Source organism: Delphinus delphis, chromosome 8 (genome assembly GCF_949987515.2).
Source record: "Delphinus delphis chromosome 8, mDelDel1.2, whole genome shotgun sequence".
Lineage (NCBI taxonomy): Eukaryota > Metazoa > Chordata > Mammalia > Artiodactyla > Delphinidae > Delphinus > Delphinus delphis.
Genome location: NC_082690.1, coordinates 100,417,528 through 100,431,734, shown reverse-complemented (window position 1 = coordinate 100,431,734; position 14,207 = coordinate 100,417,528). Strand labels below are relative to the sequence as shown.

The following is a 14,207-nucleotide window of genomic DNA, read 5'->3' as shown; positions in this document are numbered from 1 at the left end:
AAGAACTCAGGTGCTCTCTTCTATGAGGAGGCAACGGGCCTGGCATTTCTGGTCCCCAACTCTTTATACGATGCTCCCAGCTGGCCCAACCGAGGCCCATTCATCTTGCCGGCTCTGTTACAAAGAGTGTGCTGCCACTGTCACCGTGTTTGGTGCTGTCCAAATGGATGTGGTCAGTTCTGTCCCCCTGCCCTGGCATTCTGACCCCAGTGATGTAAAGGGGAACACTGACAAAGAGACGCAACCTCATAAAGCATTTTCCAGGAGGTTATGATTTATTCTACGTTATTGGTGTGACAGGGAACAGGGCCAAGATTCCACCTCCACGATCCCAGAGGAAGAACAATCAGGAGAATTATCTACATCGAAGGACAAACAGGGACAGAAACTAGGGCGGGATCTTCCTGGGAAGTGGCCGGAAAGACTCGGGCTCAGGCCACGGGAGCCAGGCCGACCTGGTTGTTGGCCCTGTCAAAGACAGTGTAGTACTGGCGGATGAAGATGTCACCCAAGATCCAGAGCTCTCCGGAGAAGGTGGGGATGTTCATGCCCTGGAATCCGCTCATGCAGCTTCCCTGGTTCTGGAGGAAAGAATGAAACTGGAGCTGGGACACAGACCCAGCAGTGACAGGCGCTGGGGTGTGAGCATCCAGGGCCGTGGTCCCCTGCCAGGTACGTGCAAGGAGGAGCCTCCTGGCTCTCCCTGGCCTGGCGTCTGCCTGTATAAGCGGCTTACTGCACTCTTGGTTCCCAGGGATTACCAGACATTATCCAGGGTTTCCGGCAGATGCATACACCCTGACGTCAGCATCGCAGCTAAGGGCTTTAGGGAGAACTCAGCTGCGGGGAAGGATTTTGGAAGCCCTGGTGACGCAGCCTTTTCTCATTATTCTGATCCTGACCAGTGGCAAAGCGGATCAGCTGTTAGTCCTTTTCATTCACTGAGTCACTGGGCCAGCAACCTTGGCTTGTATTAGAATCACCTGTGGAGCTTTGACCCCACCCCCCCCCCACCCCCCCGGGCCCCACCTCCCACCATGGCTCAGGCCCCACCCCCTCCTAATTAATCAGCATCCCCGGGGGAGGGGCCTGGGCCTCCCTATTTCTTGCTGAATGACATCGACCCACTGGGCAAAACTCGTTTTCCATCCGGCACTGTAATCGAAGGCAGAATTTTCCTGTGGCTCCTCTGCCTAAAGATTTTTATTTGGTAGAGGCAGTAGGAGCATCATAAGCCCTTACCCTGTGGAAGCTGTGATTTCTATCTGCCCAACCCTTCATAGCTTTGATGTGGCCAATCTCGCGTGATTACCCTAACCACACCCTGAGCGTGGGGAAAGCTCTAGCTTTTAGATGAGGAAACTGAGGCTAAGGAAGGTTGTAACTTGCTCAGTATCTACGGGCTAGTAATTGAGACCCAGAGCTTGGACTCTGGTGTCCCACTAAAAATCCTCTTTTCACGCCATCAGCCCTTGCCTTGCTTTTTCCCCCTGGGGGTGTTGCATCCCAATTCTCATTCATGCATTTATTTTTGAAGTGTTCTTTTTCTCCGGAGGCTGTCCAGAGCAGATGTGAGCTCCAGCGTGTGGAAGTGCACTTGCCCTTGTGCCAAGGGGGAGTATGTGGCCACGTGCTGTGCAGGCACATCTAGGTGGAAGGCTCAGAGCCCCCTTACCTGCAGGACGTAGGCCTTTGCGGGAACAGGGTACTGGACACCGTTGATTGTGAAGACGATGTCAGGAAGGCTGTCGATGGCAGAGCAGCTGATCACCATCTGGAAAGAGTGAGGATTAGAAAGGCTTTCATCCCTCCTGTGTGGCAGGTCCACCGTCTGGGTCTAGAACAGGGCGGTCAGTGCTGGACTTACGCTGCCGTAGGGACCCTCGTTGGCTCCAATGTAGCTCTGGATGTTGGCAATGGCATTGGTCGGGCCGGACAGCAGAGAGGTACCGGTGTCAACAATGGCCTGGCAGCCAGACATGCAAGCGATGGGCTCTCCAGACATGGTGATGCTGAGGTTGAGATGCAAGTCAGGGTCCCCGGAGCCCCCAGGGGGTACGTCTCCCAAGGAGGCACCAGGTGACCCTGGAGGGTCCCTCTTCCCCATCCATTGGCCGATGCATAAAATTTCAGCTTCTCTCATTCACACACTCATTCATTCTATGCATTCGCGTGTTCCACAAATATTTACTGAGTGCCTACTCTGTGTTAGGCACGGGAGATGCAAAGCCAGACAAGATGGGTGCACGGTATCTGACCACAGGGAGATTCCACTCTGGCTGGAAAGATAAGTTGAGCGGGCTGGGCAGAGCGTACGGCAAGGGAACGGGAACACAAGCCAGGGTGAGGGCGGCAGTGTGCAGCAACCCGGGAAGGCTTCTCAGGGAAGCAGACGCCCAGAGGCTGCTAGGGAGTGAGGAGTTGGAGGAGGGCGTCACAGGTAGAGGGGACACAGGGTGGGGAGTGATGGAGACACTGGAGTGATGGCCAGGTAAATCCAGCCCTGACTGCCCTGTTCTAGACCCAAGGGGAGCAGGGGTGGGAGTTTGAGGCACTGATGGGATGTTAGCATGGCTGGGGCAGACGTAGGGTGACCAGCCTGTCCCAGTTTGCCTAGGACTGTCTTGGTTTTAGTACCGAAAGACCGGCATCCCGAGAGACTGCTCACTCCTGGGCAAACCTGGGCGATGGGTCACCCTAGGAGGCCAGCTGGGGGCAGAGCAGCCAGAGGGTGAGGCTGCCTGGGGGCAGACAGGATTTGAAGGGGAAAGTGGGAGGAAATGATTTGAAACAACTTCTCTGCTGTTTTGCCCTGATCCTAGACCAAAAGTGACAGGTACCCTAAAGGCCGAGATGTATGGACGGGGGGGGTCCTCCCCTCTCCCCAGGGATGCTGGTAGATTGTCCTGCCTCCCTGCTCAGAAGGGGAGTGGCTGTCTCATCCTTGCAGAGTGTCTGGGGGTTCCTGACAGCACTCTTCCTCCCGTGACGTGCCCTTGTCAGGGTCTCTCTGGCTCGGCCAACTTCCGCCTTCTCTTCCTGGAGCACGTTTCCCTGTGCCGCCTGTTCCAGGGGGATCCTGGAATTCTTAGTTAACTATGAGTCTGTAAAGAAATGGGGTCTGGGGCCCATGCCAGGATATCGCCCATCCATGGTGACCTCACCTGTCCACGGTGATCTGCCAATAACCCTGATAAGAAACAGGCACCCAGTTCAGGGTTCCCGTGTAGTAAGAAGAATCGATGCCACCGAACTGCACCACGCTGCCGCTCTCATCATCTCTATGGAAAGTGGAGGGGAAAAGGCAGGAATTCAGTTGTTCACTCATTCATTCACTCATTCGACTGAACATATAAACTGTGGGCATTCTAAGAGCTACTCTTGATCGGACTCTTGCCAGGAGCCATGCAGAGTGTACGACCCACAGGGCTTCCTGTAATCCTCACACCAAGATCCATGCCATAGTCACTATTGTTATTATTATTTCTATTTTACAGTGAGGAAACTGAGGCTCAGAGAGGTGAGGCAATGTGCCCTAGGTCACACAGCCAGGGAGCCGCAAAACCAAGATTAGAGCCCAGGTCTTTCTGGTTCCGAAGGGTTGTGTGGTTTCCACCAAATACTCTCTCTCATTGCTGTGGGGACCTCAAGAGAAATGAATGAATGACAGTGTCTGCTCTTAAGGCCTTGATAGAGTCGTTCATGGTTTGCCAACGTCTGGAGGTGTTTTTGATTGCCATGATTGGGTGGGGGTCGGGGGAGCCCCTGGTGTCTAGTAGGTAGAGGCCGGGGAGACTGCCAGACATCCCAGGACAGCCCCCAACAGCAAGGAGTCATCTGGTCCAAAGATGTCAATAGTGCTGAGACTGAGAAACTCTGTTCTAGTCGGCTCCGTGTGACATATCTAAGTGCCCATAAAAGTAGGTTATGTTTAAGAGCTGAAACTTGAATATCAAGTGGCCAAGAGGAAAAAAGGATAAAAGGGCCCTCCCGCCGTAAACTGCAGGAGTCCTGGTTACTGGAATATTCATTGTCTAAATCTCTGCGGTTTTCGGTTAGATAGGGAAACAAACGTAGGTGACAATAAGAAATTAATCACTGAAGAACTGGACACGGACAGAACGTGACCCCAGCTCACCTAACCCCACCCTGCCTCCCCTATAAACATCTGACAGCACCTGTGACACAAGGAGATGATAGCAGAACAGTCAGTAACTAAAGGGAAGCACATCGATGGTGACAAATCGCTTCAAAAGAGAAGGACGTGAATGTCAGAGGAGAGTTGAGTGTCTTGGGAAAGTCGAGGACACACCCTCGGACATTCTGGCATAAACTTCTACTCAGACAAAATCAAGACTTTGTTATGCCTTATTCTTAGAATTAACTCATCGTCACACCTGGAACCTAGATTTTGTTAACTAATGAAAGAAACTTGCTTTCATCATTTAAAAGTTTCACTGTTCAAGATGTAAGTCCCAATCAAATCTTCTTTTCATTTTTTGCTATGGACTTTTGGCCCCACTTTTAAGTGGATTCACTTTAAACGGTGGTCTTCAGGAGAGAAAATGGCTAATGATATCTCACTTGTGTGAGGCAAGGTGACAAAGACTCTCGCTAGTAAAATAAGACGAATGAAGATGGTTCATCAGAGAGGAATTTGGCACCATTCTCTCCAAAGATATACCTTAGAGAGCCTTAGACATTGACCTTTCCGATCCCCGGCTTGCCAAGACTCTCTCCAGCCCACCCAGCCTTCGACAGCCCCCTGCTGGACCAGGTGACCGCAACTTCCTTGCCTAACTTACTTGCTCAGGTAGACGGAGAAGAGGTCTTGGGAAACCAGACCCTGGTTCCACATGTTGTCAAAAACAGGGGTGGCCCCGGAGGAGGAGATGCTGGGGTAGGCCAGGCCCAGGATGCCGTCGAAGGGAGCGTAGTACAGGAAGGAGCCGGGCTCTGTCTTACTCAGGCCAAAGATCTGGTTGGTGTCAGAGATGCCTGCAACCTGGGTGGGGAAACCAAGGTGTTCATAACCAGCTTGTGCTGACTGAGCACTGCGGGCTGCCAGCCCCGGGCCCAGAGCATCCCTGGTTCATTTCGTGTAGGACTTGGCTTCCGGGGCATCAGGCTGGAAGGAGAGGAGAGGGATTATCCCTGGGAATGCTTGTTGTTCCACTGGAGGTGACAGTCGAGGCTGATCTCCAGATGGGCACCGTCTGCAACTTGGTGTGAGAATTTGCTGTGGAACAGATGGTCACCGTGTGTTTGTGTTTCTGAGGATCGGGTGCAAAGCAGACCCCAGGCAAATCAGAGCCCTTGACCCCTGCTGTGCCCTGGAAAATGGGGGTGCTTGTGGAGATTTTGTGACTCGAGGGGGCTGTGGGTTGGGGGGAGGAGGAAGAAGAGGAGGTGCTAAAAGAGAACTGAGGCACTTTCTCCCTTCTCGCTGCCCCCTCCATAGCATTCAGCTTGGGTGACCCTGAGGATGGCTTCTGGCTCCAGGCACCCACCCCCTTACCCCTGCTGCTCCTCCGCTAGAAACATCTGTGGTGTCTCTGCCACTTTCCGCGTGCCCCAATCAGGTTACTTTTGGGATCACCGAGACCCGTGTTGCTTGAATGAGCTGATTCGGGGGGCCGTGTGCTATCCCTGGAAGCTGGCCCCAGGGCCGGGCAGCATGAGGTGCTGGCCAGCGGGGGCTCACCTGGACTGTGTCGTATCCAAGAATGCCTGTCATGCTGCCGGTACCATAGGCAATGGAGACCGTCTCACTGGTGCTCTTGAAGGTGGAGGACTTTTTAGGGTTGAAGCGGTTGTGGTTGGCTGTGAGGGCAAGAAGAGACATTGTCAAACTTCAAAAGCTGAGCCAGAGTCACGGGCTGGGGGCGTCTTCCTTGGTGGGTGCCTTGGTCCTGGGTGGGGCTTTGGAGGAGAAAGTGAACTCATCTGGCTAACCACGTCACTGACTGAAGGCCCTCCCGAGGACCCCCCGGGTGAACGCCGAGTGGAGCAGGCCCACGGCTGCCCATGGTGACGGGCAGCTTCACACTCTCTCTGCCGTTGGACTGAAATTTCTGCGGGCTGGAACCACATGTGATTCGCCCCTTCACCTCCCAGGGCACCTAAGCCTAGTGCTTGGCACATGGTAAGCGCTCAGTGCATGCCTGTTGAGTGGGTCCCTGAGTCACTCCGGCAGGCTTGAAATCGGACCTATTTGAGGCCCCTGAGTGTTCAGGGCTCCTAGGTGACTTGGTGCTGGGGGCCCAGAGAGGGCAGGGGGGCACTCACTGCAGGCAACACTGGAGCAGTAGACGGAGGGCACCCACAGGTTGGAGGAGCCAGTGTCAAAGATGACGGTGAAGTCCTGGGCGGGGGTTCCAATGCTGATGGTGCCGAAGTACTCCATCTGCCAGGGTGGGGGCAGCATAGCTCAGTGACGGGGGACTCCGCAGCCTGGCCTCCCCGGGGACTGTCTCTGGGTCATCTCGGCCCCCTCCCGCCTTCCCCTTCACTGGCCTCCTTGCCTTTGTCTCTCTCTCCAGTGTATCCATCCTTTAAGGCCCAGCCTGGTCCCCCCTGCTCCTTGAAGTCTTCCCCTATTGCTCTCCTGTCACCCACTGACTATTCTCTCCCAAGCCTCGTTAACGCCCAATAATAGTGTGCTATCCCCTCTTGCCTCAAGTGTCTCAGTCTTGCCATCCTAGAGAACGTGCACTCGGACGGGAGTGGAAACTGACAGCACCCAGCCAGTAAATGCTTAAGCGCTTTTTCGTTAAGTTGTTGACGGGGAGATAAACAAGTCACCCACCTAAAGGCGGAGACCCCTTGAGATATCTTATTCCTAAATCTAGGTGCGTGCGATGGGTTTCAAGAAAGGGTGTCCTCAGGCTTTTTACTCTTAGCGGCTGCAGTCTCTCCCTTGCCAGCTCTGTCCCAGCCACGCTGATGTGGCTCTTTGATGACCAGCTCATTCCCATCCCAGGGCCTTTGCACTTGCTATCCCTTGTGCTAGGAAAATGTTTACTCTAGATCTTCTCATCAGTCCTTCCGTGCTCTAGTCAAATGTCACCTGCACCAAGAGGCCCTCCCTGACTATTATGTCTAAATTCGCCCCTGTCCCCTTCTTCTTCTTCCCCTTACTCTAATTAATTAACTTTTCTTTGTGACATTTGTCATTACCTGGAATTATCTTACATTCTTATTTGTTTGTCTCTTATTTGTCCTCTAGAATATAAGCTCCAGGATCTTTGCTCAGTCACCATTGTTTCCCCAGCTCCTGGCAGAGAGCCTCTGACACAGGGGAGGCGCTTCGTAAATACTTGTCAAGTGAACAAAGGGGCTTAACTTTATCAAGCTTTGAACAAGCTCTTACCAAGGGCCAGGCCCTGTGCTAAGCACTCCACAAACAAATAAGCAAAAAAACCCACACCTACATTATTGCATGAATTACTTGAAACAAGCCTCTGACGGTAGATGGTAATGGTTCTGTCTTACGGGCGAGGAAGCTGAGTCTCACTCAGAGAACTTAAATGACTTGCCCAAGGTCCCATGGCTCAGAAGCTTTAGACCCTAGATTTGCTCCAGGTCTGGCAAATCTCACAGGCTAAGCTCTTAACGAGAGGCAGCGTTGCTTCCTAACCTTGGCCTCCACACAGGGGACACACTCTCTACTGAAGGGATTTGCGTCCCAAACAGAGAGTCAAAGGGATCGTCCCGAAATTCCCTAGTTAAGATGATGCGGTGGCAGTTAGGCTGCAGACCCTTATCCCAGACTCTGGTCTGGCTCCACCCACTGACCCCCGCAGAACTCGCTTTGAAAATGGACACTGGCTTCCTTTCCTCAAATACACTCTGCTCCCCAGTGTCACAGGGTCTAGTGCAAGTTGCCCCACTCTCTGGGACCCTCTCCGGTCCTCTTGGAACCCCCGCTGTCTCTTCATCGCTCCAGAGAGGTGTCCCTGCACACCTGCAGCACACTCAGTGTGTCACGTTCACTGCATGGCCTCAGCCTGGTTATACTTGTTACGTTTTGTGAGGCTCTCCTACTAGATTGTGGGCTCCCTGAGGTTCATTCACTGCTGCTTCTCTGGGCCCAGCACAGTGCCGGACACATAGAAGGTGCTCCATCCATGTAAGCACTGGATGAACGAACGAATGAATGAACGAGAGCAGCAACTCTGACTGTGAGTTTTCCTGCACTCCCTGGGCCTCTGAGATCCAGGGAGCAGATCCCTGGCTTACTGCTGCCTGGGGGTTTGGAGCGCTGGCCCATCTTCCCAGACTCCTGGGACCCCCTTCTCTCCACTGGGCCAAGTCCTTGGAGCTGACCCACTGCCTGCCCACACACTCACATCCAGGAAGTTCTGAAGGGGCTGGTCGGACATCAAGGTGGTGGCCTCCGAGGGAAAGTACTTGCTGCCTATGTTGTACTGGTGATTCTGCAGAAAGTCCTTCAGCTTGCCATTCTCGATCAGTTTCTGCCTCAAGGACTTCTTTCTGGTGAGCGGGACCCTGTGGCGGAGCATTTGCAAACAGATGGTTTGGAGGAAGAAGAGTAATTAGCCAAGGGGCCTGCTCATGGGGTGCCGTGGAAGGCCTGGAAGGAAAACAAAGCTGGCTCAAGAGCGGAAGAAGGAAGTCGAGAGGGGAGTTGCTCCCATTTGGGGCACAGGAATGCAGAGAGGGTACGTGGTTGCCCAAAGTCACCCGGCCCAGTGCTGGAGCTGCGGACCCAGCCCGGGCTGGACTGGAGGGTCTGGGCTGTTGACCACGTCTGCCGTGCTGTGTCCCCAGATGAGCAGAGAGGGGAGGCTTGGGACGGTTGAAGAGAGAGGAGGAAGGGAAGAGGGAAGAGGAGAAATATGGGAGGAAAGAAAGGCAGTGGGAAGGGCAGCAAAGGGAAATAGCCCCTGGGAAGCTGCTGTTCGTGCAGAGCGTCCCCCAGACTCACTTGTAGGAGGTGCACTCGGAGAGTGCTATCAAGGTGAGGAGAAGCAACCACTTCATGGTTCTTCCTGGCTCCCAAGACTCCAGAGGTGGGAAGATGGGAAGCGATACAGCAGCAGGAAGGAGCCGCTCCTTATATACAGTCCAAGTCCTCAGGCATGACCTTATCAGCCGCTAAACGTCACTCTTTACCCTCACCCAAACAGAAAGTTTCCTGGTAAGATTGTCCCTGCCCTGAGCCATGTTCTGGGAAGTTTCCAGTTGAGTAGCTTTCCAAGTCCTCAGGCATGACCTTATCAGCCGCTAAACGTCACTCTTTACCCTCACCGCAAACAGAAAGTTTCCTGATAAGATTGTCCCTGCCCTGAGCCATGTTCTGGGAAGTTTCCAGTTGAGTAGCTTTCCACTGTAACCGCATCCTGGGTTGGGATGGCCCTGCAGAAAGCAGGCTTATTTCTTAAATAATAGAATGCATCCAAACTTGACAAGTCGAATATTTTGACGAAATTGGTCCAAAGTGCACTTAACATTGAACACATGTCAAAGGAGCTCCAGGCACCCCGATGTGTCCTGATGGGACAGACAGCTGGGATTCTCGGAGAGCAGCTGTCCTTTCAGTGATAGGCCGTGTCCCTGAAGCTGCTTCCTCAAGCACGTTCATAGGTCCGTAGTTTGGGACTCAGGACACATTTCCCCATGGAAATGTCGTTATATGGGGTTGCTGGATGTCTAATTAGCCTATGGGCCTTATTTTGCTCTTGCTTCTCATGGCTATTGGGCTGAGTCTTGGGGAAAGTGGTGTGTACAGTACAGAGGAAGGGGATGGAGTGGAGAGGGAGTGGAAGAATGCTTCTTTTCCTGGAGGAAGCAAACTTGAAACAGGCCGAGTTCGTCTTTGGAATCTGTGCCCCTCACTTTCTGCGCCCCCTTTCTTCCTACTGCTCCTCTTCTATCCTCTCAGTTACTCAAAGCCTCCACCTTTGAGACCCCATCTGGGTCTGACTCCCAGGTGCCCCGTGCTTAAAACTTGGCTGAATCAGCTGCAGTGAGCAAAGCAATCTGGGAAAATTCATACTAGGGTGTGAATGACTTAGAAAAGTTCTCTCTCTCTCTCTTTTTTTTGGCTGTGCCACATGGCATGTGGGATCTTAGTTCCCTGACCAGGGATCGAACCCATGCCCCCTGCTTTCCAACCCAATGGATTCTTCCCTTTGTGGGGTTTATTCAGTGGACAAAGTGGAGTGAGAACTTCTATTCAGGAATTATGGCAGAGGTGGGTATGCAGGAGGGAGGTCGCCAGTAGGTGGCGAGACCTGTCTACGGAGTTTGCTCTGAGATCATATTCCCTGGGCCACCCCTGGTTTCTCCAACATTGGGAGACACAGATTCTATAAAAGCTCCAAATTTCCCCCAGTGCTTCTGGATGAGTTCGGAGGGGTGGGGAGTGTGGATCAAGTTTGGGACCACTGGTGTTTAGTACGAAGCATATTTGCATTTCGAGCCCACCCGTTAAGACACCTTTGTGCCCCAAATGCGGATCCTTGACCCGTGTTTTCCATTTTCACATCTTTTGATGCCTGCTTTCTCTCTGCTCTCTTTTCCTCCCCCTCGAGCATTTCTCCTTTGATCTACGCTATTTGGGCGGATCTCAGCCCTTCTGTGGAGGAGCTGATGGTCCTAAAGATGCCTGCCTAGGCCTTGGGAGCAGCAGATGGAAAGCCTGGCTCAAGGGTCCCTCCTGGAGGGTGAAGGGAGGGGCATGTGCTGGGGGCTCTCTGGGGCCTTCAAAGGTACATGGTGTCTCACGCTGGGCATCATCATGATTCTTTACGCTTTATATATATGTTATGCATATATGAAATTGTTCATGATACTTTAAAAAAAAATAAAGGAGGATCTGCATACTTTCCAACTTAGAAATGGAGGCAACTGAGGTTGGGTGGAGTAGGGTGAGGCAAGGAACCCTCAGGATTGAGATGTGGGGCATGAACCATGAAGAATATTACGTGTGTTTTATTCATCTCTTATCTCCCTCAGTAAGTTATATGGTGCGTCAAGGGTTCAACATAGCATTTTAATTAATCCCCTGTAAACTCGGCTTCGTTAAGAGCGATTTGGGAACGTGCTCAGAGGAGACTCATGATTTTGTAATTGGCGGTTTCTGCCGTTAGCCAGCCGTTGCAGTAACTGACACAGAACAACATCGTTCACGTGTTTCTCTTCCCTGGCAGTGAGGGGAGACAGGGGAGCTTAGATTCACTGACCACTACTCTTAGCTCATTGTGGTAAGTGACGTTATTATCCCCATTTTACAGATGAGGAAACTGAGGGCCGGAGAAGTTGCACCACTTGCCTGAGGTGACATAGGTAAGAAGTGGTTGAACGGGGGCTTGAATGCGGGTCTCTGTCACTCCCTGTGCCTGCTCCCTTATGTACCCATGGACTGAGATGTACTGGAGACTGTGGAAAAATCTCAGGAAGAGCCTTGGCTCCAGGTTCTGGGTTTGAAGCCCAGCGCTGCCTCTGAATAGCTGCAAGACCCGGGACTGGTGATCCAATCTCTGAGAGACTCAGTTTTCTCATCAGTAAAAGGGAGATAAATAGTACCATCAATTCTATGGAATTGTGAGAGTTAAGCACAGAGCGCTCGCCAGCCATCCACATACAGCGGCTAAAATGAAGAGTGCGGACGAGAATGCTGGGCAAGTAGAGCTTTTCTCTACTGCAGGCGGGAAGGCGAGGTGGTACGGCCACTTTGGAGAACAGTGTAGCGGTTTCTTTTTTTAAATATTTTTATTTTTTATGGGGCTTCCCTGGTGGCGCAGCGGTTGAGAGTCCGCCTGCCGATGCGGGGCACACGAGTTCGTGCCCCGGTCCGGGAAGATCCCACGTGCCGCGGAGCGGCTGTGCCCGTGAGCCATGGCCGCCGAGCCTGCGCGTCCGGAGCCTGTGCTCCGCAACGGGAGAGGCCACAGCAGTGAGAGGCCTGTGTACCGCAAAAAAAAAAAAATATATATATATATATATATATATATATTAAATGTTTTATTTATTTTAAAAATTATTTAATTTATTTTCTTTTTAGCAGTTTCTTATAAAGTCAACATGTACCTACCATTTGGCCCAGAACTCCCCCTTCTTGGTATTTACTGAAAAGAAATGAAAAACATATGTCCCCACAAAGACCTGGACCCAAATGTTTATAACAGCTTTTTTCATAATTGCCCCAAACTGGAAACAACTTGATGTCCTTCAGCTGGTCCCTGGATAAGTGAGCAGTGTATGGCCAACGATGGAGGACCGTCAGCCACAGAAACAGATGAACTACGGGATGAATCTCATGGGTGTTATGCTGAGTGAAAGAGGCCAGACCCAAAGGCTACGTTTGTAGGATTCTATTTATATGCCATTCTGGAAAAGGCAAAATGATGGGAACAGAAAACAGGTCAGTGGTTTCTAGGGGCTGGGGTCAGAGTAGGAGACTGACTACAAGGGGGGATGGGGGAACTTTGTGGGGGGATAAAAGTAGTCTATCTCTAGATTGAACACCTGAAGAGGTAAATTTCACTCGGTGACAATAGCCCAGACACACCTGACTTTACAGCAGGTGAAGTGCTCAGCCACTGATGGCCACACAGTAGGAGCGAAGGCAAAATTGTGTCCTAGGCTCTGCCCAAGGCTGTGGAGGCCTTGGAGGGGACACACTGGATTCATTTCAAGTAAAATGATGTAATCCGACTAAAGAAAACGAAAAAGAAAAGAACAACCAGTCATCATCCCTGCTTCCATTTTGGTCCTTTGAACCATGAGTGACATCTGTCCACGCTCCGTGTCTTATGGCAGGGGTGACAAGGTTGGCAGGCTGAGGCAAAGCTCCAAGGAGCTGGGTGGGGACTGTGAATACTTCTCAGACCCCTGGTCGCTGGGCCATCCAGAAGGGCTCTTTCATTCTATCCAGGCAGTCAGGGTGGGGTGACCAGAGTCCATCTAGGAGGGACGCTCCCCTGGGCTTCCTGGAGCTGGCTTGCAGTGCTTGGAGCCCAAGATGAGGCAACAGTTTGTGGGGAACTGCTTGTCTGTGGGACCCACATGGGAATTTTGGATAGAGGAGAAATACATTTGGGAGGCAGACTCCTCAGGCAGTAACCTGCAGGACACATGCACACGTTCATTCAACACGTGTTTATTTTGTACCTGCTCTGTCCTGGGTTTGCATGGTCTAGTTGCTGGGGGTGCATCCACGAGGAAGATGGAACTAGGCCATGCCTTCGAGGAGTCTGAGGTCAGGTCAGGAGAGGACCGAGGGGGAGGCCCCTTTCCTTTCCACCTGGGGAGGCCTTTGGACCACACTAATGGGAAGCCCTAATGGGACTGATGAAGATACTGAAGTTCGGGGAAAACTTCATAAGTGGGAGGCTGACACGCTTGATGTCACCAATTCCCAATACATGGTTGACTCTGTGATGGCCCCCAATTATCCTCATCTCCTGGTATTCATGCCTCTTGTAATCCCCTCCCCTTGAACGTACGCAAGACCGATGACTTGCTTCTCGTCAATAGGATATGGCAAAGCGGATGGGGTGTCACTTTTGTGATTACATTATGTGAGATTGTTACTTGGGTCTTGCCAGCAGACTCTTCATGTAGACTTTCTCCCTTGCTGGCTCTGAATAAACAAGCTGCCCCATGAGGAGGCCCACATGGCAAGGAACGGAGGGTGACCTCCAGCCTTCAGCCAGCAAGGAACTGACGGCCCCAGTCTGACAACCCCCAAGAAACTGAATCTTGCCAGTGACCCTGTGAGCCTAGAAGATGACCTTCTCCATTCGAGCTTCAAATGATACCACATCCCTGGCTGACACCTTGACTGCAGCCTTATCAGAGGCCCTGAAACAGAGGAGGCCCTGCAGCCAAACAAGGCCTGGATTCCTGACTCACAAAAACGCTGAGATAATAAATGTGAGGTGTTGTAAGTTGCTAAGTTTGTGTTAATTTGTCACCAGCAATGGAAAGCTAATACAGGGCTAGAAACCTCCTAGAAAATTCCACAAAGGTCCACCTGGCTGCCTCATGCTTTTCTCCATTTGGGGGCCATTTCAGTGTTCTGCAAGGTGGTTTTCTGCTCAGGCAATACAAGTGACCTGAGAAGGAGGGAGTTGACATCATTGGTTTGCTTATCTGCAAACCCCCATCAGTACAGCCAGGACTGCATTTCTGTGGCTCTTCATGCTTTTCTGAGTGCTTTGAGATACATGCTCTTT

At 52.0% G+C, this 14,207-nt stretch overlaps 1 protein-coding gene across 1 annotated transcript; it reads right to left on the bottom strand.

Annotated features, from left to right (window-relative positions):
• Positions 1–269: 269 nt before the first annotated feature.
• LOC132429232 (pepsin A-4-like) lies at positions 270–9,006 on the bottom strand. The gene is made up of 9 exons (XM_060017450.1): positions 8,951–9,006; positions 8,352–8,511; positions 6,289–6,406; positions 5,705–5,823; positions 4,806–5,005; positions 3,165–3,281; positions 1,868–2,012; positions 1,676–1,774; positions 270–581 (listed from the first exon to the last, which is right to left on the bottom strand). The coding sequence occupies exons 1-9, from the start codon at positions 9,004–9,006 to the stop codon at positions 432–434; spliced, it is 1,164 nt and encodes a 387-aa protein (XP_059873433.1). The 3' UTR covers positions 270–431.
• Between the last annotated feature and the right edge of the window lie 5,201 nt (positions 9,007–14,207).

Excerpts from the sequence above, each read along its gene's own strand:
- LOC132429232 (XM_060017450.1), bottom strand. The coding sequence starts at position 9,006 with ATGAAGTGGTTGCTTCTCCTCACCTTGATAGCACTCTCCGAGTGCACC. Across the intron at positions 6,407-8,351 it reads CCCTTCAGAACTTCCTGGAT|ATGGAGTACTTCGGCACCAT; the intron begins GTGAGTGTGTGG and ends CCACCCTGGCAG. Across the intron at positions 3,282-4,805 it reads TTCTCCGTCTACCTGAGCAA|AGATGATGAGAGCGGCAGCG; the intron begins GTAAGTTAGGCA and ends CACTTTCCATAG.